Source organism: Felis catus, chromosome A3 (genome assembly GCF_018350175.1).
Source record: "Felis catus isolate Fca126 chromosome A3, F.catus_Fca126_mat1.0, whole genome shotgun sequence".
Taxonomy (NCBI): Eukaryota; Metazoa; Chordata; class Mammalia; order Carnivora; family Felidae; genus Felis; species Felis catus.
In genome coordinates this window covers 74,449,088-74,477,075 of record NC_058370.1, presented here as the reverse complement: position 1 = coordinate 74,477,075, position 27,988 = coordinate 74,449,088, and the positions used below count along the sequence as shown (strand labels likewise).

Genomic DNA, 27,988 nt, shown 5'->3' with positions numbered 1-27,988 from the left:
TGATTGATACATGCCTAGTATGTCAAGTGGTTCTATTGATAGGAGTTCTTCTTTGCCTTTCAGATGGTATTTTTATCAGGAAAACATACCGGAGCAAGTTAAAATCTGCCCAGGGAAGAATGCAGGTGCCTTCTGTGACTATAATAGCATTAATGACTCAGAAACAAAAAGCCAGACAGTTGTAATGACGTGAAGCTTTATTGACAAAACAGTTCACACCTTGTACTGGTTGTTTGTTAAAAGTCAGGACCAAATCACTGAAGCTTTAAAAGCTAGATCACTGCAGTCTTTTCTCCAGGCACTGACAGGGTAATTATTGTGGTTCATGGCACAGCCCAGGACTCCCATTTCAATTCTAGCATAGAAAGGAGTTGTTTTTACTTTGGTGCACAGTAAATATACTTTTTGCATGTATTAATATAAACTGCTTTAAAATGTAAAGGTGCCAACGCTAAATGTTAAAGGCTCTGTATTATCTTCTTGATTTTGAATTAAGATTTCCTGCCTTCCTAAGTACCTTTCAGCAAAGAACAATCTGTTCATTTCACATTTTGGGATTGTTTTTAGCCTCAGACTCAAACCAGGTTTACAACCAAAATAACTAGTCCTTACTCAGCTTATGTTTTATTATCCATCACACAGAAACCATAAGGAAATCTATGCCCTAGTTATCTGTTGCCAGATAACAAATAACCCTAAAACTTAATGGTTTCAACAACACTTACTATCTCGCATTTTTCCTGGGTCAGGAATTGAGGTGTGGCTTAGCTGGATCCCCTGGCTTTGGGTCTTTCACTAAGCTACAGCCATCTCTAGATTTGACTAGGAAAGACCCTCTCCCTAGCTCCTTCCCCAGTGGTTGTTGGCAGGATTCATTTCCTGCCTCTATTCCTCATGGGTTCTTCCTCCTTCAACTCTTTGCTGCATGTGTCTCTCCATAGAGCATCTTACAACATTGCAGCCTTCTTTATCAGAGTAAGCAAGTGAGGGGGCAAGAGAAAGTGCCAGCAAGAGAGAGAATGCTACTAAGACTGAAGTCACAGGCTTTTGTAACTTAATCATGGAAGTGACAACCCATCACTTTTGCCATGTTCTGTTCACTAGAAACCAGTCACAAGATCCAGTCCACTTTTAACGGCATAAATGCCAGAAGTCTGGAATCATTGGGAGCTATGTCACTAGCTGCCTACCACAATGTGTAATTAAAATTCCCCCCTCATTGATTCCAGCCAAACCTTTAGAGTTACATCTAGAATTATGAATAGTTTCAAAAAGCAAAATATGAATTAAAAAGCAAAATGCACCCACCTCCACAGCAGTGCAAGAGACTGTATGACTCATTCAGATATAGAGTCTGATAGGTGTGGTTGAAATAGGCAAAGTACTATCCATAAGAACCTCACTCTTCTGACAGCTCCTTTTGAATGAATGGACCTTTCTCTCCTTCATGGACTTGTAATTTCTAAAATCCTACCAATCCTGCCCAAAACTACTCCTAAGTAATTATGACCATATCCCTTGATTTGAAAACTTTGTAATTAAAATCTCCTTTAATCTACTCTACAAATAAACAATAGCCTTGAAACAAAAACTTTGTGAGCAAACACAAGAACTACCTTTATTCTTACAGATTAGCATAAGTCTACATGCCTGTTACCTAAAATAAATTTAATAAACATCCTTTTTGCTTCATGTTAACTTTTGTCCTAGACATCTGTGATATTTGTGTATTTGGTAGGGAATTGTGGAAAATGTTCTCCATCTCTCCCATAGAAATCTCTGTTTAATCATGTTTAAACATGTTTATACCTTTTGCCTCAAAAGTGTACTAGGAGACATGGGAAATATAACCTAAGGTTACAGTAAATAGGTTATGTAAGATTTAAAAATTCAGAAGCCATAAAATGTAACATGGACTTTCTTGGGATGCTAAGGAGTAGGTATCTTGATAAGGAGGCAGGATAGTGGCTTGTTTTTCAATAAGAAGACAATAATGAAGTGCACTCTGAAGGAAAAAAAAGGGAAAAGATACATAAGCAAAAACAGAAAAATCAATGAAGGTGGAAACCAAAAAATGGAACAATGTACAGAGGAAATTGTAAAATCAGATGGTGACATGGGTCGAAAGCCACCAGCCACATCCACACTCTCTTAAAAGAATGTTCTAGTAGCTAAGTTGTGAATTAGCCAGATGGAAAGGATAGATAAAAGGCTAATACAGCTATTAAAAGGAGTAATTAAAATCCAAAGGAAGTGTTTTATTTTTTCTTAAAATGAATATGAACCAAATGTTGTTAAATTGCTTTTTAAAGTGCATTAAACAGCTCTGTGTGGAGTTCAGTACCTTTTCTCTTTGGTTCACTTTCCCGAGAATTAGTTTCCAGATTTTCCCAGGTGTCTCTGATGCCAATAATAAAAATCTCTTTGGGCCTATTGAGTAGGTACTAGATAGAGTACAATCCTAGGTACTAGGATATCCTAGGTACTAGGAAACCAGTTAGAGGCCAACCTCTGGCCTCAGGCCTGAAGCATCCTGGGGAAGTGGGTCTGGTTCATGAAGCAGTCAGTGAGAGCTTGGGCAGTCTTCAAGGGGGCTCCCAGTCAGATGTGGTTCCCCTTACTGTGAAATCCAGAAAGGGGAAAAAAAGTATTATGCTCATAAGATTTCCTCATATTCAGCCATCCATTTGCTAATACATTCTCTTGACATAAGTAGCCTACTAAATTCCTCTTTCCTCATCACTAACTCTAAAATGACAGCTTAAGGATTATCCTTTCTGCCATTTACCATGAAACATAGCTCCAAACCAGTTTGTTGTAGGTTTCTGAGCTTAACCACATAGCTCACATTGAGTGGATAATCAATCATTCTATGACTAAATCCATCTGGAACAAATTTGAAGAAGTGGTCATGTAGGTTTTTTTTTTTTTTAAATTAAACTGAAACCAGAGTTGATTTCTTTTTTCAAAGATTTAAAAGAAAAAAAATTATAAAACTCAACAATGACTTCCCCCACCCCAGAACTCATGCATGCTCTCTGAGTAAGATTGGTTCTGTCCTGCCCCCATTTTGCATTTCATTTAATTTTTCAGAGAGATAGTCCTTGAGTGCTTTGGAGGAGAATCCCTTCTCAGAGAATGAGGTCACATTCCCTCCTTGGATGGAAGGAAAAGGAGACATTTTGTGGCCAGGTTGTCGCCATAACTTCATGCTGATCTTAAATTCCCAAACACAATCTTAAATTCTCAACTGAGTGATTATGGAACTAAAAAAGTCTGTTTCTAGCCATTCTTGCTGGATTCACTACTTTTTACCCTGTAGGCATAAAAGGATAATTTAAATATCATGAGCCTTGGCTTTAAAGAACTCCACCTTTACCTGGCTAGACCCCAAATTGTTAATGTAAATTTAGAATATATTTTCTCATGTACACACTGAAATATGCACCATGCATGCATTCATTTGTTCAGCTTTTAGTCGTTTATTCTCCAAATCATGTATCGATGTGTTCAGTTTATATGTATTCAAACTGTACTAGATGCCTAAACATACCACCTTACTTGCAAGGACTTTTCAGGCTAGCTGAAGAGGTAAAGTAAGGTCCGATTTTTAAAAAATTAGATGACACAAATAATTCAGCTTAACAATTCAGGTCAACAAAACATTAGTTGAGAGCCTCATTCCCCATGTAGTCAATGGTAAAAGCAGTGGTAGAGTCCAGAGGAGGAATTGGTTGCTGCAAACAGAGGCCATAACGGGCTTTTTGGAGGTAGTGGATGTAATCGGAGTCATGAAGGATGAACTGGATATAAATAATCCTGAGAAGAGAAGGGGCAGGCTTTGCTGGGTGGATGTCCTGTATACAGAATATTGGTGACAATATCATGTCACTGTTTGGGGTGAGGGAAAGGGGGGCTGTTGTGGGGGCTACAGGAAACAAGATAGGAAAAGTCATTGAATCATTGGAGGACAGTTTATATGAACCCTGAATTCTTGGTTAAGCCATTCAGATTTAGTAATGTCGTAACTAGTAAAAGATTTTGAGCAAAGAATGACATAATGAAAACACTGCCTCCAGACAGTTGTAGGATGAGGAGGAAAAATAAATATACACATATGGTTAAATACGTTAAATCATCTTAATAGGACTGGGATGGATCTGACTTCTTGTAAAGTGAGTGAGTTCCTCAAAAAAGAATTGCATTAATTTTCAAGTACTGTACATATAATAACAATGCTAATACAAAACATAAAAAGAGTTTGATCCACAAGGACCATTTTCAGGATCACAGTAATTTGTTTAAAACTATTTCTAACAGACACATTCATTATTTTTGCATGTAAGTGATGACTCAAATCTTGAGTCAAAGATGACTCTAAGTAGGGTAAATGGTTTATAATATTGTTTGGCAACATATTTATTCATAAGTATTACAAAGGTAAACATCAAATTGTAAATTAATAATATTTTGGTATAATTTCAGCTCTTACACCCCATGAAATAACCAGTTAGAAGCTAAACAAGCCCTTAAATGATCTCCTGAACAATCAGCCTTTCGACCTCATGTTCACATCCATTAAACTGTAGAATGTTCATTAGTCATAATATATGGCTGAAGGAATACAGAGTAAGTCTCTAACCATAAACTATGTCTGAACATAGACCTTTAATAGTAGTCTCTTATTTCTAATATGGTTAAGGCTGTGATGCTGTGAAATGCAATGAACATAACCTAAGCAGAGTCATGCTCTGATTATAACAAGGTTTTCGCAATTACAGGAAATTATGGCAAGAGGTAATTATCCATAGGCCCACTTTCCTCTATATGCCCCCTATCATCCATTTTGCATGTAAGCATGAACCAAGAAATAATCTGGTTATATACAGAGGAGAGCAAAAGTTCTCCTGGTATGGCTAGGGGAAATGCATTTCCTAGTTAAAAATTATCTTCATTAAAAATAAGAATTTAAATGGAATACAAAAAAAGAAGGGGCTGTTTGAGAGTGGGAGTAAGGCTGGACTGCTAAGCTAATAAAGCAAGAACTTAAGAACATAAGACTATATAGTTTACCTTATGAAATAATCCAAAGGAGTCTTAACTAGATTTAGATCTCCCTTCACTAAGTCGTGATAGTGTGTGGGTGTGTGTGTGCGCGCGCGCATGTGTGTGTTTAAGACCTACCCAACAGCTAGAACTTTGCAAAGGTAAAACACCTATTTTGTCTGTTTATTGATCTGTTTAAGCTTCCATTCTAAAACACTTCATAAGCAATAGTCACGCCTGTGCTTCTCCTTTACAAGAGTGGTGTCTTCTGGAGATTATGTATTAGTTGTCTAGATTTACTTTATTCTTTTACATTTGATTTGGGAATAATATGGGGAAAGAAAGTTTTAACATTTGCTTTGATAATTACAGTTTGGGAGATAGCACAAGACCACAGACTCACTATCCTATAACTGTAAGATGATTCAACAAGCTTGAGTTGAGTAACTATTGTGTGCAGAGCACACAATACAAAGATGCTGAGAATACAAAGATAAAAGCTTACATTGCCTGCCCACCCTCAAAAGTTCACCATCTATGAGGAAGTGGACAGCATTGACAACGTGGCATTTTGAGTCGCATTTTAAAGACTTCCCAGAGAAGGTGACATCAGGCTTCAGTCTAAGGAAGTTGTGGGCATTAGCCTTTAACTATTTGGAGAAAGAGAAGGGGGGGAAGGAGAAAGAATGTTCCATGCAGAGGGAAGAGCACTTGCTAAGGTCAGAAGTAAAAGACAAAAGAAGGGGACAGGTGTTCTGTATGATTCAGTGTGCAGCACATGACTGTAGGTAAGGATCAAATCATGAAGGGCCTTGCACGGCACATTAAAAAGTTTAGATTTCATCCTGAAGATGGTGGAAAAGGACATAGTGAGTTTTCCTCTGCACCAAGTGAAAGATGTCCTGTACAAATATGGGACTACTGCAAACCCAAAGGAAGTCTGCTTGCTTCGCTCACAGAGGAGATAAACACATCATTTACTTTTAAAACATTTCTGAATCCTAACTTTGTTGACTCAGATAATTTCATTGTAAGTAATCAGGACTGGTTCTAGTCTCCATTTATAACAGTGCTATAAGGGCAAATTAAGTATGGATTTCATTCTAAAAATAGCACAGCTCAAATTTTTAATGAAATGCAATGCAATAGGGAAAATAGCTCAAGAAACAGCTAAAAACATCAGCATTAAAAATCCACTCAGCAGTTAGTGCGTTGTTCCAGGCCATTATGATTTTATCCACCCAGAATATAACTGTAACTCGTAAAGGATTTTTACTACTTGGGATTTATTCCATCTTAAAGCTTGTACTAAAACTTATTGGAAGACTAATTTGAAAGTAAAATTTAACTCAGCCTTTGCAGAAGCTACAAGAAGTTCTATACATTCACCTTATTTGGCAGGGAATCCCTTAGTCTTGTAAAAGAAAAAAATAATGTTGTAACAATTGTATAAATACTATGGAAGCATTGAGTGTTATTTATTGTGTTTTGCCACGTTGTAATATAACGGTGCTAGAATTTATGCATCAAATCCAATGGAAAGCTCAGTTGGTACCTTCAACAAATTGGGGCCATAAAATTTATATGGGCCACTGATGTGTACCTCGGGTTATCCAGCAGCTGGTTTCCTAATAAAGAATGCCAGCATTCAGTAGTCAGAGCACAACTTGTTTAGGACCCTGAACCAGACAAAGGGGCATGCTTTTACCCTTAAGAAGGCTCTGGTTAAGGAGGAGGTTGGGAGCGACTATTTAAGACCTCTCAAGGCAGTTGACTTTCTAGAGATAGCAAGTTTGCTGCTACTGTTCTTTCTTAACGAGGATACAGCTGTCCCAAAGTCAACTGGACAAGCTGCTTTCTGTAGTGATCTTACATTGACCCGAAGTAATCTGGGAAAAGAAGCATAAAGAAGGTGGGCACGAGCTGGACCTTGAAAAGAAATCTATCCTATTAAAGTACAGGGGCTGGGGAGAGGCTCATGGGGGGCAAAGTCAGACAGACGGCAACATGTGTCTTACACATGGCAGTATGTAGCCTGGCTGATGATCATATTAGAATGCATTGATAAGTTGGAATTTAAGGAAAAGACTTGTTTTTATATTAAACCACCTGTTATGTTGCAGTGAGGTGCAAGCTAATCAAACAGGACCTTCTGCATTTTATCAACATCTACATGAGTAATGATGAGACTAGTTGCAGGTGTTGGAGTTCTGGGAGCCTGGACAGCAGCCCACCTTCACTGAGGAGATAAAGATGGCAGGGGCACCCTGCTGAGCTCCCAATTGGTGCACTGGAGGGTCACAGCGCTGGGCCAGGAAAACAGCCCTCCCAAACCATTGGTGAAGCAGCAGTGCCCAAGGCCTACAAACCAGGAAGAGATGTCCTAACACTAGTTTGGATGTGACAGCAGTCAGAGCTCTCAAGTTAAAAGAATAGTCTGTTGCGGCACCTGGTGTCTCAGTTGGTTAAGCATCAGCTCTTGATTTCGGCTTAGGTCATTATCTCACGGTTGTGGGTTTGAGCCCCTTGTCAGGCTCTGTGCTGACAGTGCAGAGACGACTTGGGATTCTCTCTCTCCCTCCCTCTCTCTCTGCTCCCCCCGTGCTCACGCGCGCTGTCTCTCTCTCTCTCTCTCTCTCTCTCTCTCTCTCAAAATAAATAAACTTAAAAAGAATGGTCTGACTGATCAGGGTGAAACTGAGAAAGGGCAAATACAAAATTGAATGTTTAAAGAGCAATAAGGAGTCAGAGGTGGAAGATAGAGAAAGATAGTGTAAGAAGATGACGGAAAGAGGTCAGCCTAGCCACCTGCCGGTTTGTCACACTATAACCATATGCACAATGTTTTTCTTCAAGCTTGAAATTCTTTCTTTTTTTCCTGTTAATTTTCTCAGTTAAACCCTTGATATCGAAACAAGAGTCTGTCATATCCACATACATAATTTACCTACGACTATAATGAGAGCATTGGGAAGAGGTCATTTAGTGTTTGAAGGAAACCAAAATTAATCTTCCTAAAGACTATTTTTAATATGCCACGGTCTTACTATATTACTAGCATTGCATTTACAACAACAACAACAAATGGCTCAAAATCAAACTTTCCTGTATGATGTGATTGAATGGATGCTTCATCAACTGCAAATTATGCAGATCACCATTATGTTTTGTGGAGACTCCTCACGTGAAAAGTCAGATGTCAATGTTTTCATCTTAGAGTCTAACTCTGAGCCTTGTCCTTATGAATAAACAACCAGAAATACTTGTCCTGAGTTTACATGCAGTTGTTTCCACTACACTTGAAAATATTCCCCATCTGTTCTTTGGTTCTGATTTGTAACTTCAGCACTGTCTTGAAAGATGATGACCATAATATCCTCTTCTTAGCCAATATAATAAAAATTGCTGCTGAAATTTACATTTTCATAGCTTTTTCATAGTTGGAACTTGTTCACACAAAAGTTCTTTCTCAGAGTAACATATAGGTTCTAATTAGAGCTCTAATTAAAGCTATGTTTGCTAAGTAGCCTTTATAAACATTAATACTCCATTGCTGTGAAGCAATTAACTGTCCTTTCGTATCACAAAATAATACTAGATTTCTTTTTGTTTTGCCATATCTCCTTTGTTTAAATGCAGTTTCCCCAATGAGAAAAACTTTAAGAAAGTCTGATTTTGCCTATTCTCATATCCATTTTTCTGGACTATGCCAAAGGAAGGGAAGTCATTCAATGCTGTGGTCATTCTCCTGACTGGATTTCAGTCATGACAGACCACATTCAAAATAGGACACTGAGCAAGGAAACAAGGATAGGATATGTAATTATAGACAAGTGCATAGAAAATTATATTAAAAGCCCTGACTTTCTGCAGTTTTTTGCTTCCTTCCATCTGTAGACAACAGAGGTGCCAACCTGATATACACTGACTTATAGTCATCTCACAATGTTAAATACAATTTATTGAACACTTAGTGTCAACCAGGTACCATTTGCAGGAAAGGGGGTGTTATTTCAATTAGTACTCACAATACCATTATGAAATGGGTATTATCCCTCCTTGACAGATGTGGCAGTGAAACTTGGAAAGGTTAAATAACTTTCCCTGAATACACACCTAAAATGTGGTATTTCTTGAATTTGAACTGAGACCTACTCGATGCTAAGACTTGTGATCTTACCCACTCTTGTGTCTCAGTCATATTTCATATCATTCTGTCAGTGAGTTCCATAAGAAAAAAAATTTATTCTAGGGTTCTCAGACTTTCTAAAAAGATCAACAAGTCCTCCCATAAACTCTAATTCTTGGTATAATAAATTCTTGGTATAATTAGGTTAGAAAAAAGCTAGCACAAGCAACAAAAAAAATCTCAAATATAATAACCTACGATTTAAAAATATTGTGCAGTGAGAAAATAGTATGATTGTTGTAACTCTGGAAGCCCTGAAACAGATCCCTGGCTGATAGGTCCTTATACCTATCTGGCAGCCTCACAATCATCCACATTAACCACATACATGCCTGAAGCCAAAGATTTTCATTTTGAGGTTTCCATAAACAAATTATTACATTTCTAGGGAAAAATAATTCCAGGCTAATTTCAAAATTAACAATATGAACTGTTCAATTTTTCCATTTTCTTCTAAAATGAAAACTTGGAATATGATAGACTCTACGGATGTGCTCCATGCAGTAACCATTTTGAGTATATATGTGTATATATAACAGATCTAAGAACACAGTCTTTCTTTTTTCTTCTGTGTTGATTCATGCCAAGAAATTCCCTTAAAGACTGACTTAGTTTGGCATCTACCTTTAACATATCGACTGTATAACTGGCAAAGGTCCATCTCCCTTTGTACTCTACAGACATAGAAACTGTGTATGGGGCGTGTTTCCCCATGAGATTTTTTTTCAGAGTTTATGCTGCCAAACAAGCATTAAGCAACTCTAAATTCCTGAAAGTATGTAACTTTACAGGTACACAGTAGTGCATTTAAACATAGAGGAGCACTTTCTGTTCATCCCACTCTGCTAACAGAGCCATTTAATCCTGAAAGATGAGTCCATTTTTAGATGCTCCTTTTAGACTATAGATCAGAATCCACTGCTGAAAAATGAAAAAGAAGGGAAGAAGAAATAGAGACCTATGATCATAGTTCATCAAAAAGCAAGAGCATGTTATTCAGGTTTCCCAGGATCCAATATTTTAAGTTAGAGAGGGCAGAAGAAAGAAGAGTTGGAAAATGAGTATTTTTTACAACAGCATGTAGGAATTCGGTAAAGTAGGCTTTACTTTTGGATTTTTAAAACTGAAAGAGATCTCCGTCTCTCAGAACAGATCTCTGTCTCTCAGATCTCAGAACATACAGTCCATGAATTTGCGTGTCATCCTTACGCAGGGACCATGCTAATCTTCTCTGTATTGTTCCAATTTTAGTATATGTGCTGCCGAAGCAAGCACAGAGAATACATAGTCCAAATATAATTTTGCCTCCGATGGAAATGTAAGGTAAAATGCTTCAAACTCATTTAAAAGTCCAAAGACTATTTAATATGCTAGCTTGAGAAGTCTTTAGGATTGAAACACTCACTGGGTCAGTAGTTATATTGAACAGTATTTTCTTTAGTTTCCTATTGCCTTTAGGTACTCCTTGAACTAATACTCAGGAGTTACTTGAATGCTGTTACCTCACAACACTGAACGTGTTTTAACACAGACAGGAGGGGATATCCCACATCCTGCGTATGTCAAACACAATTTATCAGCAACTTAAATTCAAATATGCATGATAATTCATGAATAACTTGGGGAAAATGGCAACTGTAGTATCAATTTGGAACAAAACCAAAAAGTCAAGTCTCACTTGGTTTAACAGTATATGAAAGATTTGGACACAAGCTGATAGTTGTTCAAATTTAACATTTTGATCACTGAATAATCTTATGCCTTAATATGATGAAGGTTGCAGAGTGTTCCTTCCTGAAAAATAATTCATACAGGACAAAAAAATACTAAGTCTAGATTTTAACTCCTACATTGCTCAAGGAAGAGGAATAAAATAACCACTTAAGATGAGACCTTTCCTTGCTATACTTTATCATAGAGCAAGGTTTTCAGATGGTAGGGGATAAATTATGAAAGTATAGAAGTAAACATTACAACTCTACAGAGATATATTTACGTGCATCATGTGTCAAATGAGAGAACGCATAGACATTGAATTTTGTTGAACCCTCACAACTTTCTACATTAGGGTTCCTGCAGCATCTGTTTTTTGATTTTTTGATTAACATTTTCAAACTCAAAGTTGAATGTGTGATACAATGAACATTCAACACCTGCCATCAGATTTAGATTCAGAAATTGTTAACATTCTGCCATATTTTCATGCAGTGCCTTCACATCGTTTTGAAACACAGATGACCTGTCAAATCCCCACCACCACTGAGATCCACATTACATCATTTGCATATTTCCAGGGACGGGAACCTCATTACTTATTAATATATTAAAATGTCCAATGACCATAGTTTTTTTTTTTTTTTCTTACCCTGAACTAAAATCTGCCTTCCTTGCGGCCCCAGGGTGGCTCAGTCAGTTAAGCGTCTGACTTGGGCTCAGGTTATGATCTCGTGTTCGTGAGTTCAAGCCCTGGATCAGGCTCTGTGCTGACAGCTCAGAGCCTGGAGTCTGCTTTGGATTCTGTGTGTCTCTCTCTGCCCTCCCCTGCTCTCTCTCTCCCTCCCTCTCTCTCTCTCTCAAAAATAAACATTTTTTTAAAAAATCTGCCTTCCTTGAATTTCTACCCTTGTGTTCTAGTTCTGCCTTTGGAAAGACATGGTCAAGATTTTTCCCTTCTTCTCTAAATGGCCCTTCAAAACCCTAAAGTTCACTTTATAACAGACCATCTCAGATACAAATTCTATTTGTATTTTCTTCTCTTGTAAATTGAGTGCAGTGGGTAAAAAGATAAGGAGGTGTAAGGAAGGAAGGAGGGGCTATAGGCCTTCTTAAGGGCCCACAAGATTTCATATGTGATATTTTCATTTTCATTCAGTTTGACATAGTCTCAAATTTCAATTTTATCTTCTTTAAACCATGAGATCTTTGGAAGTGTGTGTCTTCTTTTCCAAAAGAAGGAGATTTTTCTGGTTTTGTTGTCATCAATGTTGTTTCTATCAGATTTGCATTGTAGTGAAGGAACAAAATCTGTATATTGTAATTTTTGAAATGTATTTAGACTTGCCTTAAGGCTAGCACATGATCATTTTCTTTTAACATTCTCTCAGTGCTTGAATAGATTATGTATTTTGTGTAGCCTTCTATGTATATCAAGTAGTTCAAAGTTTTTAATCGTGTTATTCATATTTTCTATTCATTTCTGAAAACGTATGTTTATTTGTTTAGTTACTAAGAGAAATATGTTAAAAATCTCTTAGTGTAATTGTGTGTATTCATTTTCCCTTTAGTTTTACCTATTTTTGCTTTATCTATATGGAGGCTCTGTGATTAAATGCACTTCTATCCTGAATTTCTACATTTTCCTGGTAAACTAAAACTTTTTTCACTACATAGTATTATTTTTTGTCTAGTAATCTTTTTTTTCCTTAAAGTCAGCTTTGTCTGATATTGATATTGCAAAGCCAACTTTCTTTTGATTAGTGTTTGCATAGTATTTTTTCATCTTTTTTTCTTTAACTTGTGACCTTATATTTAAATAGTTTCTCTTGCAGCATCTGGGTGGCTCAGTCTGTTGAACGTCTAACTCTTGATTTCACCTCTGGTCATGATCCCAGGGTTGTGGGATCAAACCCCACATCAGGCTCCAAGCTGGCGTGGAGCCAGCTTGGGATATTCTGTCTCTCTGTCTCTCTCTCCCTCTGCTCCTCTCCCCCACTCACTCTCTCTCTCCCTCTCTCTCAAATTAAAAACAATTTTTTTCTCTTAAAACAGAATTTTTAGGTTTTTTTTCTTTGTAATGAACATGAGCATTTAATCTACTTATATTAATATAACAATTGCTTTGATTCGGTTTAAACTACCATTTTACTATTTGCCTTCTATTTGTCCTGCACATTTTAGTTTCCTTTTCTTTCTTTTCTTGCCTTCTCATTTTGTATTATGGCATTTCTCCCCGAATTAGATTTGTAGTTTTATGCTATTTTACTGTTCCTTTAGTGTTTTCCCTAGGGATTACTTTGATATGCATCCTTGATTTATCAAAGTCTAAAATAAATTAGTAGTTTTACTTCTTCCCAGACAATGCAAGGACCTTCAAATACTTAAACTCTATTTACCTTCCTGCCAACGTATTATTCTCATGTATTTTAATTATAAATACTTTATAAATCCCAAATATGTTATAAACCCCAAATATTTTATAAATCCCCAAAGACCTTCCTATTATTGTAACAAATACAGTCAGTATTCATTTAGATTTACTCACATATTTATCCTTTCATTGCTTTTCATTGTTCTGGAATTTTGAATCAAAAAGAGAAAGGAATTTAGTGCAAATTTGGTGAGTTCCACCCCTCCTTCATCCTACCTCTTTGCTTCATTTGGAATTCAGAAAAACATAAGGGCCCTGAGGCATATGGGGAAACACTGTGCAGAAACATCATAAGTAAGATGTAATGAAATGGGTAGGAAAATATACACAAGAAGGTAACGTGCTCTGAAGGCAAGAAGCACAAAGATGTGCTTTATTTAAAAAGCCTTAAGCAGTTAATGATTTGGAGAAGTATTGCCAAATTACACTCAGCAAATTTAGTAGTATGCCCCAATTTAGTGGGCACAAAAGCTGTTTATTGTTGAATGAACAACAAGTATAATGTAATTGGTTTCATACAATTAGGAGGTCACCAAGCCATGCTTGTTATAATTGGCATTGCCATAGCCAGGGGCTTGTGTGACCTCAAGCGATGATTGGCCTGAAGGAGTAAGCCAAGAATGTGTGTGCTTTGGGCTAGGAAGACTGACTAATCTGGCTGCAAGGCTCAAGGAGGGGGCCAGGAATCAAGTCACAGTGCTTAGGCAGGGCATGGTGGATTCAGCTGAATGTAGTCAGTCTCCATTCAGTTCATCACTCTCCAGGGGTTTGATCTGGAGCCGGGGATGGAAGGTGGTTGGGAGGAGGGAGGTAAAGTGGTAGGGCACCAGGAAACCACAATTGAAATGTCAGTTCAAAGGCATCCCATAATAAGATGGGATCATAATGCTTCTGAAAGCCATCCAGTTTGAAGCTGGTCCCCAGCTTGTATGGAACTTTCACACAGACTGTCTTTAATTCCTGGTACTGAACCACCCTAAAGCAAAGATTAATGGTGCCACTTCTTTCAAAATACAGTTTTACCTACACAAGGTTGTGGGTTGATGACTGGTTGTAATATCAATCCAAATACCAGAGTCATCTTTTCCCAAACATATTTTTAATAGGTAATTAAGTTTAAGAAGTAAAAAAAAAGGGAGTTTACCTGAGAAATGTCATATTCACAGAGGTGTGAGAGAACACTCTTGACGACTAGCAATCATTTATCAAGTACAAATGTTTTCCCTTAAGATTCCGAAAGCAGTAAGTTTCACTTTGCAAGTGTGCAAAAAGAGCAGAAAAATAATTAAGGACTCCATTTCTTTGCTTGCTCTGTTTTGGCCTTGTGAGCAATTGGTTCCTTTGGTCTGTGTGTAGTACAGGTGAGTCACGAGTTGAACTGGTCATGTGTTCCACTTGGTTTTCTCCCCCATGTTCATGAACTGTGTGTCTAACTTCATCTGATCGTCTTGCAAATGAGCACCACTAGCCACAGAGGAAACTGCTTGAGAAAGGGTCCATTTGTAGTGAAAATCAATCATCGTTGCTGGAAAAGCAACTCCAAGTCCATGTAGCATGGTTTTTCCATATGAGAACAGCATATTTCAAGGTTCTGATAGAACACAGGGCAATGACAAGGACTTCCAGGACACTAGATTCACCACCCTCTAAAACAAAGAAATGAACTATCAGTGAGGCTGATGTTTGTTGATTTTGGTGATATTTTTGTTTATCATTTAAAGCACACCAATTATTAACAATCTGTTTTGCCAGAACAGATAAGAATCTAGAACTATAAATCTACTGCTGGCCATAGATGAAGACAGTTCTCTTTTGTTACTTAATATCAGTATTTATTTTCTCCACTAGAACTGCTTAGCTTGGGCGAATTCTAGCTGATAATTTCAGAAGGGTGAAAAGCTAACTAGAACTGGGCATTTAGCCCAGATAAATCTGATTCCAGTACTATGAAAGAAGCAGCAAGGGAAATAGAAAGTCTTTGACAAAAATTGTTGATAATTGGCTAAGGACTGGGGAGGGAAACAGAAGACTTGGAGAGCTATGAATGTTATTCTAATAGAGAAGAAAGACACAAGGGAGGAATCAAGGTACTACAGATTAACAACCATCTCTTTAATTCTAAGAAAAATTGAGTATACATACATATATAAAACTACAATTAAAGGTCTGCTATCCAAAACTCAGGAAATGAATCTTTCTGAAGACCAAAACTGCAGGGGCAAAATGGAAATCTAGCATTTCAGTTTCTACTCTGTGTGACCTTGGGCAGGTCACCTCACGAATCTACACTTCAGTGACGTCCTCCTGCCTCATCCATAAGTTGTGCATGATGTGACCACTTATTCCATAGAGCTGTTATCAGGATTAAATCTGAGGCTTGCAGATCCAAATTTCTAATCAAATAATAGATGTTTAAATATTGCTAAGTATTTGTCTATTTTTGTACCAATTCATGTTAGAATTTTAACAAGTTTGTATATGAAGTTATATAACATGTCACACAACATTTTGTTAATCAAATTTTAAGCAATATGGTTTAATGTCTTGATTACTCAGCTTATCATTATTAAGAGCCATGAATGAATGAGGCAGTAGTAAAACAGCACTGCTCTCAGCACTTATTCAGATGGTTCCTGCTTTCCAGGATTATACTGAAAAATAAGATGAAAACCCAGAATAACAGTAAGATCCTTACACAATGAGTCCCTTTTATTTAAAAAGTTCTAGGGGCACTTGGGTGGCTTAGTTGGTTAAATGTCCTACTTTTGATTTCCAGTCAGGTGATGATCTAACAGTTCATGAGATCAAACCCCATGCCCCTACCCTCTCAAAATAAATTAATAAACATTAAAAGAAAAAGTTTTATACAGTAAATAGAAACAGTTCTGGGAAACAATTTATTGTCCTGTCACTAGAAAGGATTAGGACCAATCATTCTGAGCAGATGGGTATCTATTTAAACTGTTAAGAATGTGAAAGAAAGGGAAGGGAAGGGAAGGGGAGGGAAGGGAAGGGAAGGGAAGGGAAGGGAAGGGAAGGGAAGGGAAAAGAAAGGAAAAGAAAAGAAAAGAAAAGAAAAGAAAAGAAAAGAAAAGAAAAGAAAAGAAAAGAAAAGAAAAGAAAAGAAAAGAAAAGACAGGAAAAGAAAGAAAGAGAAAGAAGCCAAGAAACCAAGAAAGAAACAAAGAAAGGGAGGGGGAGAGAGAGAAGGAAGCCAGGAAAGAAGGAAGGAAGAGGAAGAGGCTAGGAGTAAAGTAGCTCCTTCTTATAGCAAACATGAATCCTTGACCTTTTTTTCCTACTTTACTCCATTTATGAGATTAAATTAGTATGGTTGTAGAAGATACAATAAGATTTTAAATCCACGCAGATGAAGAAATAGCAGCAACTTGAATTTAACCACTGCCTTTTCAAAGGACTCAAAGGAGTTCAAAGGACAGCACCATCAAGTAATATTTACAAAGCATGCACAGTGCTCCCCACAGAACTAGTAAAGATATGGCCATTTTACTCTAGGTGTTTACAGCCTGGAAAACAAAAAGATATATTTTGAAGATTCTGAACTTTAAAAAATCCATGCATCATTAAGGATGGGCAGTCTATTTTACAGATGGAGAAACAGAGAAAAAGAATTGATGCTGTGGTCCTAGATCACCTAGGCAGTGACAGATGCAAAATCATTTCAGTTCCCTTCCTCCTATTTCAGTGTGTTCTCAACCTTGGTCAGTGGTGGCTTATTCCAAAGTAATTCTGAATTACTCCTTAAATCTAAAGCAACAGTGTCTAAATGGTAATCTAAAGCATTTAAGCTACAGAAAACATGTTTGCCCATGAAAACACACTGAATGTCCATGTCGTGGTAAGTTATCAAATTATGAAAAGAACATTGCAGAGATTAAAATGTTGCATAAGAGAGAGAAAGCAGCATGAGTCAGGGGTTTGGGAAATATGAGTCAGAATGACAGGAAGGAGCCAAAAACATAGAGAATGAAGGCCTAAGCAGGGACTTAATGGACACCACAGAGATGTGGACACAGTTGCCTCCATTAACTTTTGAGAGGAAACCAAATATGCAGTTCCATAGACTGGGGGTCAGTGTGATAAAGAGGCTAGAAGTGAGAGCCGAGCAAAGATCAGACTGCATTATTTGAAGCAATGATGGTGCCAAAGTCAGCAAGAAAGGGCCCTACAACAGTATAAATCACTAGGAGGGAGAGTGTGGGCACATTTTTGAAAAATGAGGGAATCACCAAATACTGCCATTAGCTATTCTTAATGCATTAGAACGATGAAATGTGAGTTGATTTACGTGTTGTGATATTTTAGGAAGCACACTCTATTATTTTGTTCTTTGGCTATGTTTACATTAGGCTGTGTCTACATAGTTTAGCGCAGTTCCCTGTGGTGTTCAATTCAAATTCCAATCCCACCTTTCAGGCCCTGAATTTTTGCTTATGACTTGAGCCACCATGTTCTGAGCACCTTCAAGCAGGCACTGCACCAGGCTCCTCACACTGCCCCTCCAGCCGTGCTGACTCCAGCTGTCTGCCACTCTTCTCATGCAAACCTCTTTGTTTCATGGCATGTTTTCTAATGTGACCTGCCTCCTGCCTAGAAATAGCCTCCTCACCTTCTTCAAAATGAAGCTCAAAACTTACCTAGCCTGGCAAACCTTCCACAGTTGCCCACCTCTGATGCTGCCTTATTCCTCCTAGTTTCCGCCCTTCTTGACGCCATTGCTTTACTTCAGTTTCCGTTTGCTGACATCTTGCTGCTTTTGCTGTTTCTCACATCTTGCCTGTTACCCTTCCACGTAAATGATTAGTTCAATGAGATAAAACACTGATCCTACTTTCCTTACACTCTAGGTATCAGTTCCCATTAAACAATTATCATTCGCTCATCCATTTATTGAACAAACATTTATTGAAAACCCACTATGTTTCATGCACTCTGCTAGGAGCTAGGAATATGGGGGTGGGGTGGGAAGTGGGGCGCCTGGGTGGCTCAGTCAGTTAAGCATCTGACTTTTGGTTTCAGCTCAGGTCATGATCTCATGGTTTGTGAAATGGAGCCCTACATCGGGCTCTGCACTGACAGGAACCTGCTTGGGATTCTCTCTTTCCCAGTCTCTTTACCCCTCCCCCTGCTCACTCTCTCTCTTTCAAAAAAAAAAAAAGGAATACAGAAAAAAGTAAGATGTAGACCCCATCCACAAAGAGCTTGGGTCCAGGGCCCAGGGAATGTATTAAGTAATAACTGCTTAAGAACCAAGTAAGCTAGTTGAAAAGCAAAACAAAATTTCCTCTCCCCCAAGTACTTTTTCATAAATTACCAGGAAAATCATAGCTGACCTGAGTTGCTTCCCATATGAATAAAGCAGTGCTTTTGCCACTAGAGATATTCTCACCACAGAGACCTTCCATGAACAAAAAAGCCTGGGAAACCAGGTCTTCTGGTGCACCTGCATGAGGATAGATGTTCTGCTCCAAGTCTCTGACATAGATGTGTGTTTTAGTGACTTTCCTATTACACTAACTTTCTGATATTTAAGAAATATAGAAATGCACGCAAGTAGAAAAAAGCATAGGGGTGCCTGGCTGGCTTAATCAGGGGAGCATGTGACTCTTGATCTCGGGATTGTGCGTTTGAGCTCCACATTGGGTGTAGAGATTACTTTAAAATAAGATCTTTAAAAAAACAAGAGTAAAAGAGTTTAACAATTTATAACAATTCTTATATAACTTTCTCATATGACGTATGCTTTGTGAATAAGTAATGACAGGGTTTTAATTTTTTTAATGGTTTTATTTATTTTTTTGAGAGACAGGGAGAAACAGAGCATGAGCAGAGGAGGGGCAGAGAGAAAGGGAGACACAGAATCCAAAGCAGGCTCCAGGCTCTGAGCTGTCGGCACAGAGCCCAACGTGGGGCTCAAACTCACGGACCGTGAGATCATGACCTGAGCCAAAGTTGGACGCTTAACTGACTGAGCCACCCAGGTGCTCCAATAACAAACAGGGTCTTAAAGTACAACTTTTAAAATCATAAAATTGTGTTATTTAAATAAACTAATGAAAAAAATTTTTATAAACTAATGAATTGATAGTATAATCAAAGATAGTTCAAAAAAATCCGGTCCATGTGTCCTTTAGCATTAAACTGCTAAGAGCAAAGGAGAGGATAAATATTCTAAGCTTGAGTTGGAGAAGCCATAAAAAAAATGTAGTCAGTTCATTTCCTAGCAGATCCAGCTCTAAGTATGTGATGAAGCAAACAATCAACTCCTTTGGCATAATGTCTTAAAGGTGATTTGATGCAATTGTGTTTTATTGAATTTCAAGAAGTTTCCCATTTGAAAGAATTAAAAATTAAAGTGAGTCCAAGTATGTACAAAGTATGTTAAAAGTATCACAAGTCAGTGGTAGGTGCAGTGAGTCCTATGGAAGTTTTGGTTGTTTGTTTGATAGAGAAAGGATAGAATATAGTGGCAGTGGAATTTTTTTTACTATTAAATTATTTTAACTCACTTAATATTTTTATTCAATAATCTTTCTCGGAAAGTAAATGGACCTGGTTCTTAAGATGGAGTAGGTCCAGGTGGCACAATGTTTATGTTTAAAACCTATTTAATGATATATTAAGGCCACTGGAAATATTAGCCTATTTATCAAAGAGCCTTAGAACTGAACGCAAGTAGGAAGGAAATTGTAGGACATGGGGAATGTGATGGGGTGGAGGCGGTTTGCAGAGAGGTCTCAGAAAGAAAAGCCGCCCTCACTGGCGAGGCCTCCCTTAGAAAATGCAGCAGCCAGCCCCAGTCCTTGATCTTCTGCCAGCGTGTACTGAGGGAACTTGCCACATCTGAATCTCACATTTCTGTATCTCTCAGGGCTGTTATCACTGCAAATGCTGGCAAATGTTCTTGACATAAAACAATAGGAATTCTGCTGTCATTTCTGCATTAGCGAGTCATAAAGCTCTGAAAGAAACCCCAGTAGAAATGTTTTCATCAAGTGCATAAGAGAAAATAATAGAAGACACACAAAAAAAGAGCAGATAATTTCAAAGCAAGATCGTGGCATCTCTGCATAGGACCTTAGAAGGACAGAGTTACAATCACTGATATGAAAATGATGGTGATGATGATGATGATGATGATGATGACGATGATGATGATGGATTTCAAAACAAAAATTTAAAAAATGTAACAAAAAGTCGCCAAAATTTTAAAACCAGGTTCAAAGAATTATGTGAAGTAGATGCTTTTATAGGGTGTTATCCAATAAACAGACATACATCCCCCAAGTATTTTCATCTCCCCTCCCTCTTCCTTTTGGAAAGAATCTCTTTTATCATTCAAAGCCGACATCTGAGGACAAGTCTCTTCTAACCGGAACCTCCTACATTATTACATTAGTAGCGTAAGTGCAGCAGTTCTCCCTGGAAACAGACTTGAAAGGCAACATACCAGGAGCCACTCTCTGAGCTTCTTTAAAGGAAGTCAGGAATTGAGGAATACATTCTCATTGCAGATGGCTCATTTTTTGTATTGAATTTTAGCCCACTATTTGCTCCAAAGCACCAACCTGGGTTTGCCACAGTGATGATCAAAGGCTCCCTAAGCCTGTCTCAGTTTTTATGCAAAATTTGTCATCTAGGAATTCCAAGTTGTACAATTTTTTTTAATTTAAAGATTTCTTTAATGTTTATTCATTTTTGAGAGAGAGAGAGAGAGAGAGAGAGACAGAGAGAGAGAGAGAGAATGAGACACAGAACCTGAGTGAAGCAGGTTTCAGGCTCTGAACTGTCAGCACAGAGCCCAACGTGGGGCTCAAACTCACGAACCATGAGATCATGACATAAGCCCAAGTCAGATGCTTAACTGACTGAGCCACCCAGGTGCCCTGAGTTGTACAATAGTTTTTAACAAAGCTTAGACTGTTCAGTTGTTGAGGAATGCCAAAATCACATAATCCTTTCATCTTCTGAACTCATCTATTTAACTTCATAATGTAAGAGAGTTAATTAAATGAGAAGGTAAAAAACGAAACAAAACAATGCGAAGGTAATGTTGAAAAGACAAAATTAAATTTCACTTATAAATTACTGTAATATGAGTGCACACACACACAAATTCACATCACACTTTGACCCCAGAGGAATCCATTATAACAGATTCATTATATTATGACTGAGCATTTTTTACTTTTCTAGAACTAGAAAATGTGCCCTAATCCTTAGGGCACACTTAGTAAATTATACAACTGCTTTGGGGAAATATCTGTTTTTTAACTGAAATTAAATGCTTTGGGAAAATATGTATTTTAAACTACACCAGTCTATCTCCCCTAGACAAATATGATCTAGTTGAATCCTTTGCATTTTGAAATTTGCAAGGAAAGGCAACAGGAAATGCATAGTATTAAATTTGATTTATACCTGGTTATTGGACAGATTTTTAGAGATTTGACAACATAATGATCTCAAATGCAATATTGGATGGAAAAGGCAAGTATTATACAATTTGTTTACACTTTAAAACACAAAACAATATTGTGTGTTCTAATGGATATAGATCTATGTAATAAATGTAAAAAAAAACATCTCAGGGAAGGGTTCACACCTACCAGGATAGTGGCAGGTGGGTGAGTAAAGAGATGAGAATACAGTAAGGCTTTAGCTATATCTCAAATGGTTCATTTCTGAAAATAAAGTGAGCCAAGGCAAGTACAGCTAAATGTTAGCGTGTGTTAAATCTGAGAGGTACACACTGGCATCTACAAAATTGTTATCTGAACACTTGAAATCATTTATAATTTTAAACATTCCCAATACAATAATATTACAGAGTATTATCTTAAGAATAGGGCAAAAACTTTATTTCCTTAAAAGAAACTATGATGGCATTTCAGCATAGGGCATATAGTCAATGGTATTATAATAGCATTGTATGGTGACAGATGATAGCTACACTTACGGTGAGTATAACATAATGTGTGGGGTTGTTGAATCACTATGTTGTATTCCTGAAACTCGTGTAACTTATGTGTCAACCATACTTCAGTTTTTTTTAAATGGGGGAGATAGCAACATCTGCCCAAGCAACTCAAACTCTGTGCTACCTTTTAACAGACATAGACGAGTGCACTGCGGGGACTCACAACTGTAGAGCTGACCAAGTGTGCATCAATTTACGAGGCTCCTTCGCCTGTCAGTGCCCCCCGGGGTACCAGAAGCGGGGAGAGCAGTGTGTAGGTAAGTACAGCAGAACAATAAGCAAAATCCTGTCCTAAACCTCTTACTTGCTTAAACCTCAGTCATTCAAAACAAAGCACGCATATTTATTTGGAGAATGATGGCTAACAACTGCTTATTCTTTCATTAACTACTGATCCGTTTTCCACATTAATGAGAAAGAGCTAACCTAAAGGGTGAGCGTATTCCGGGTATAAAGTGTCGGTTACGTGGTAGACTAAGCAAAAGCATAAATTTGGCATATGGATGGGACCACAAAAGCAACCAAGGAGATCATTTTAAATTAGCTGTTTGGGGGCCATAGCACTAAAACACTGATGATATGAACCTTATTCACTGGTTCATAAAATAGCATAGCTTATAGGGCAAATGGTGAGGTTCATATCCCAGCTGTACCCCCAACTCACTTTGAGGCTCTTCACAAGTGACTTACATAGGCTGTGTGTTAACTTTTTTCCTTTGTGGTATGGAGATAATACTAGCCCCTACCTCAGGAGCTCACATGTGGGAGTGCTTAGAACAGCGCCTGGTCCTGGGTGGAATAGCTGTGTACTATCATTATGTGATGAGTTAACAGACATGTACTAAACATTCTTTATGTTGCAAGTGGGTGCAGTGCTGGGAACGCAAAGCCAAGTATAGCATGTGCCTCTACTTGAGAGCTCTACTTGAGCTACCTGAGGGCAGGGGCCAGATCTGGTTTGTGTCATTGCTGTCTCCCCAGTCCCTGAAGAGTGCCTGCCAAGTAGATGCTCTGTGCATTTTTTTTTTTTGAATGACTGTAAGAACATAGTATGAGGAGGTTGACTGGCAACTAAGAAGTAAACAGTAAAAAGTAAATGTGTTCTGGGATCAGTCATGAGGTCCAGCACCAGGAATGAAACTTTCTAAATTGACTCCCTGTGTCAATTGAATTCATATGATATTGACATTGATTTACATACCGCTTTTACCATACATCAGTGGAGAGTACTTCTTTTCTCTTAGTAACAGAGGATAAGAATGTGGGGACAGGGAGCTAGCATCAATTTTCGCCTGAGAATGCTGGCTGTTGACATCAGGATGTCAACACTGAGCTCCTCATGGGCCCTGGCCCAGTTCTGCCTGCCATGGGGTTGTGCCCAGGTGCTGGGATTGGTGCCCAGCCTCTGAGAAAGGCCCAGAATTTGTGGGACTGAAGCTGTGATTTAGGAAAAGACTGTGTGGAAAACTCCACAGGCACCAAAGTTTTGCCCACTGGATTAGTCAGGAGAATAAACACCTTAGGGTATAAAAGGTACAGAAAAAGAACTAACTCAACCTACTATGGGAACAATTAAAAATAAAATGTATTCTTATAGCCCTATATGATATGGCAGGAAGAAACATTCTTAAATTCAGATCTAATCATGGGGCTGCCCTGGTGTTCCCCTCACCCACAGAACCAACTCTACATTCGTCAAGAGAACATATAAGATCTTCTTCCATCAGATCCTCTGTGGTATCAATACCTCCCCTCCCCCACAAAATATTACACTTCAGTCCTGTCCACTAGTTATAGTTCCGCACATACATCACACAATGTCACACCTTAGTGTCTGTACATAAGCTCTTTCAGCACCAGGAACATGCACCCCTGGCAAACTCCTATTCAATTTCCAAATCCCAGCTCAGGGTTACTTCTTCTGAGAAGTCTTCCATGATTTACCCAGATATGATTAATTACTCCCTCCTCTTTGTCAGTACTTCTCAAACTTTGATGGATCTTTTTTTTTAATGTTTATTTATTTTTGAAAGAGAGACAGTGTGAGCGGGGGTGGGAAGGTGGGGGCAGGCAGAGAGAGAGAGGGAGACACAGAACTGGAAGCAGGCCCCAGGTTCCACGCTGTCAGCACAGAACCTGACGCGGGGCTCAAACCAATGAACTGTGAGATCATGACCTCTGAGCCAAAGTAGGAGGCTTAACTACTGAGCCACCCAGGTGCCCCTTGATGGATCTTTTTTTGTAAATTTCTAGTCTGTTACAGATCAATACTGCTGTAAAATACAATAAAAATGTTGTGGCAATACCAAATTGCTATTCCTAAATACATATTCTGAATTTCTGTACTTATTTGTCGTGGACTGGTCCAAATAGTCCATGGATCAGCAGTGGTCAGCAGGCCACACCTTGAGTAGAGTGGTGCTCTCTCTGTACCTTGTGTAGCTTTCTTATTGTTGATCTTATCATTCCATGCAGTAATATGTTTTCATGCCTTTCTTCCATACTAGACAAGGTACAATGTACATGTATTTATCATCATTAAAAACCAGCAGTGCCAAACACAGCACTTGCAAATAACAGTGATTCAGTAGATGCTTACTGGTTGAGAAGACATACATCAAGTATTACTGAGGGCTGACTATATACCACATACTGTTCTAAGTGCTGGGCCATCATGGTGAACAAACACAGTTTACAGAATCACGGCCCTCATGGAGCTATTAGAAGATACCATTTATAGAAACTAACTGTCAATACTGGCACCTGGCTATAATACTGGGTACTAGGAAGAACCACGCTAAAATTGCTCTTAATTAGTATGAAGTCTACACTCATTCAACTAATGTTTATTGAGCACCTACTATGCCAGACCCTGTTCCAGGTATTAAGCACACAGCAGTGAACAGACAAAAAATACTTTACCTTTGCCTCAAAAGGATACAGGTCTTATTTGCCATGCATTATAGTGAGGGAGACAGACAAAAGGCAAATAAACACATAACACAATCCCAAGGAGTATCAATGGCTACAAAGAAATATAAAGTAGGGAAAGGGGACAGATGGGGCAGAAGAAGCTATTTTATATGAATGGGCAGAGATGGCCTCCCTGAAGTGACATTTGAGCAGACACCTCAATAAATGAGGTAGAAAGCCATGTCAATATCATTACCTTTTATTTCAATATTCAAGTGAAATCAAATCTATTTTGCAGCTTATTAATAATAGCTGCCATTTATTTTTACCCATTTTGTGCAAGAAAGTTTGCCTACATAATTTCATGTTATCCTCCCAACAAGTCGACCCATATTGTAGTATTATCACTTACAGAGGAGGAAATGGAAGCTTTGAGAGGTTAAGACCATGCTAGTAATTGCCAGAACAAAGATTCCAATTCAGGTTATCCTGAGGCCACTTGAGCATACTGCCTTCCATAGTTTTAGGTAGAAGGGTTCAGCATTATTGTTTTGTTTTTTATCAGAAGTTAGTGTCACTACATGGTCTTACATAGTACATGCATAATTGTTATTTTAAATCACACACTCCATGTTAGAATTGTCACAAAGCGTAGAGTTAATGAAATTTTATTATGCTTCTAAGATGTTAATCCTACTCTGCAAGTTCTCAGCTGAGCATTTTATAGTTGGAAATATTTATCTGAGAAGAACACAGCCTGGAACACTTCATCAATGTGTCAGAGGTCACTCTCAAGAGGTAATTTGTGTAGCGTCCTATTCCTTCCATGGCATTCTTTCATTTGATTCTCACAGAAACTTCCTAAGATACACATAGCAAGTATTACTATCCACATTTTACAAAAGAAAAAACCGAGATACCAGACGTTTATGTGACTTTGCCAATGTAACCAGCTGAGCAGCAGACCACACCTCCTGTCGCTTAGATTATGCTACATCGCTCGATTCTTCTGCAGTTTTTTACTTTTACCGTTACAAATAATTTTTTAGATCCCCAAACTAACACTCATATATATGTGAAATGGTCATAATTACTCTTCTGTCTTTAAATCTCAACCCACTCAACCAGCTTTATGAAGTCTTTGTTTCTAACATCTCACTCAGCTGCAGAATGCAGAGTATATTTAAAACACAAACACTAATTTAAAAAGATAGGGACAATTATTTTAAGGGAGATTTTCTCCAGCTAGGTTTCCTAGATAATGTCCTGCTGAGAACTTAAGAGCTAACAACTATGGATAGTTAATAATTTGGTTCTCTTTGTGTGTGTGCCTGATAATCCAGACATAGATGAATGCACCATCCCTCCATATTGCCACCAAAGATGCGTGAACACACCAGGATCATTTTATTGCCAGTGCAGTCCTGGGTTTCAGTTGGCCGCAAACAACTATACCTGTGTAGGTAAGCTTTTGGGGGCGCTGCCATACTGACTGATTTCTATCTTCAAAAAAAGGAAACGTCATACCATGTTGTTCTACTTTCAGTTTTTCTGTGTTCTTGAGTGAACTGATTTCCATCATCTTCCCTGCACAAAGCTGAAAAGACAGTAACCAATTTGTCTCTTAAAACACATCAAGATGTGAATGGAAACTTTGTTAATGTTGGTTTTTAGTTGTCCTCTGTGGGTTTATCAAAAATATAAAAAACTACAGATCAACTGATATACGCACACCAATTAGTCAGCAGGGTGTGATATAAATGCTGAAGGTGCCAAAGGGTTACTGCAAGTTCAAGTACATAAACTTTCCACTGAAAGTGCATCTGATTTTTACATGCTTCTTCTCCCCTTTCAGAATGCAGTGTCACGGCACAAATTTTAAGATTGGCATGACATGGAAAGAATCTAGTGCAGGAAAAATGCCTTTTCACAACATTTTCAGTGCCTTGGAGCATTGCAAAACTCTGTATGGGTCTCAACAGCTTATGCTATAATTGTAATGGAATTTAACAGAACCCATTTAAAAAGTAATAAATAGCACAGATAAATCTTCACCACAGCATGCTGAGAGACTGTATCAGTACAAATGTCTTATATCAATTATTTATAGACTTGGCACTTTGCATTTGAACAACAATAAAAGAAAATAGATGCTGGAATGTATATTTATTAGAATCATTAAATTCTTTTGGAAAGACTCATCAAACACAAAACTAACTGTCATCCCCAGAAAGAAATATTCTGGTATTTCTAAAAGAAGTGTATGGCAGATGTTTGAAGTTATTCCAACAAATATGAAACCTGAATGGATGTTCTCCAGTGAGCTTCTGCAGGGCAAAGAATCCAACTAGGGAATTATTCACTTATTGTTAGATGACATAGGTACAAAAGAGCAAGGATATGGTTGAAGACGTAGATATATGAGTGTATATAACTTTTCCTTTCAGATATAAACGAATGTGATGCCAGCAATCAATGTGCTCAGCAATGCTACAACATTCTTGGTTCATTCATCTGTCAGTGCAATCAAGGATACGAACTAAGCAGTGACAGGCTCAACTGTGAAGGTGAAATATTTTCCAAATAATTTGCAATAACAGTTCAATCCCTATATTTTCTGCTGCTTTATCCAATTATGTACCTGTTTATGAAAACAAATTTTTATCCATGGAAATTCTATTCTTTAATTAAG

General features: G+C 37.9%; 1 protein-coding gene and 1 non-coding gene across 3 annotated transcripts in view; one reads left to right on the top strand and one right to left on the bottom strand.

Annotated features, from left to right (window-relative positions):
• The window catches only part of EFEMP1 (EGF containing fibulin extracellular matrix protein 1), a 59,686-nt gene that overhangs the window by 20,498 nt on the left and 11,200 nt on the right, over nucleotides 1-27,988 (top strand). For both annotated transcript variants that reach the window (XM_006930109.4, XM_003984015.5), the window contains 3 exons: nucleotides 22,518-22,640; nucleotides 26,640-26,759; nucleotides 27,744-27,863. In XM_006930109.4, coding sequence (XP_006930171.1) covers nucleotides 22,518-22,640; nucleotides 26,640-26,759; nucleotides 27,744-27,863 — 363 coding nt within the window. The remainder of the gene's footprint in view (nucleotides 1-22,517; nucleotides 22,641-26,639; nucleotides 26,760-27,743; nucleotides 27,864-27,988) is intronic.
• On the bottom strand, nucleotides 10,407-10,510 carry LOC111560013. Its single transcript, XR_002741456.1, has one exon. It is a non-coding gene; the product is annotated as a U6 spliceosomal RNA (small nuclear RNA).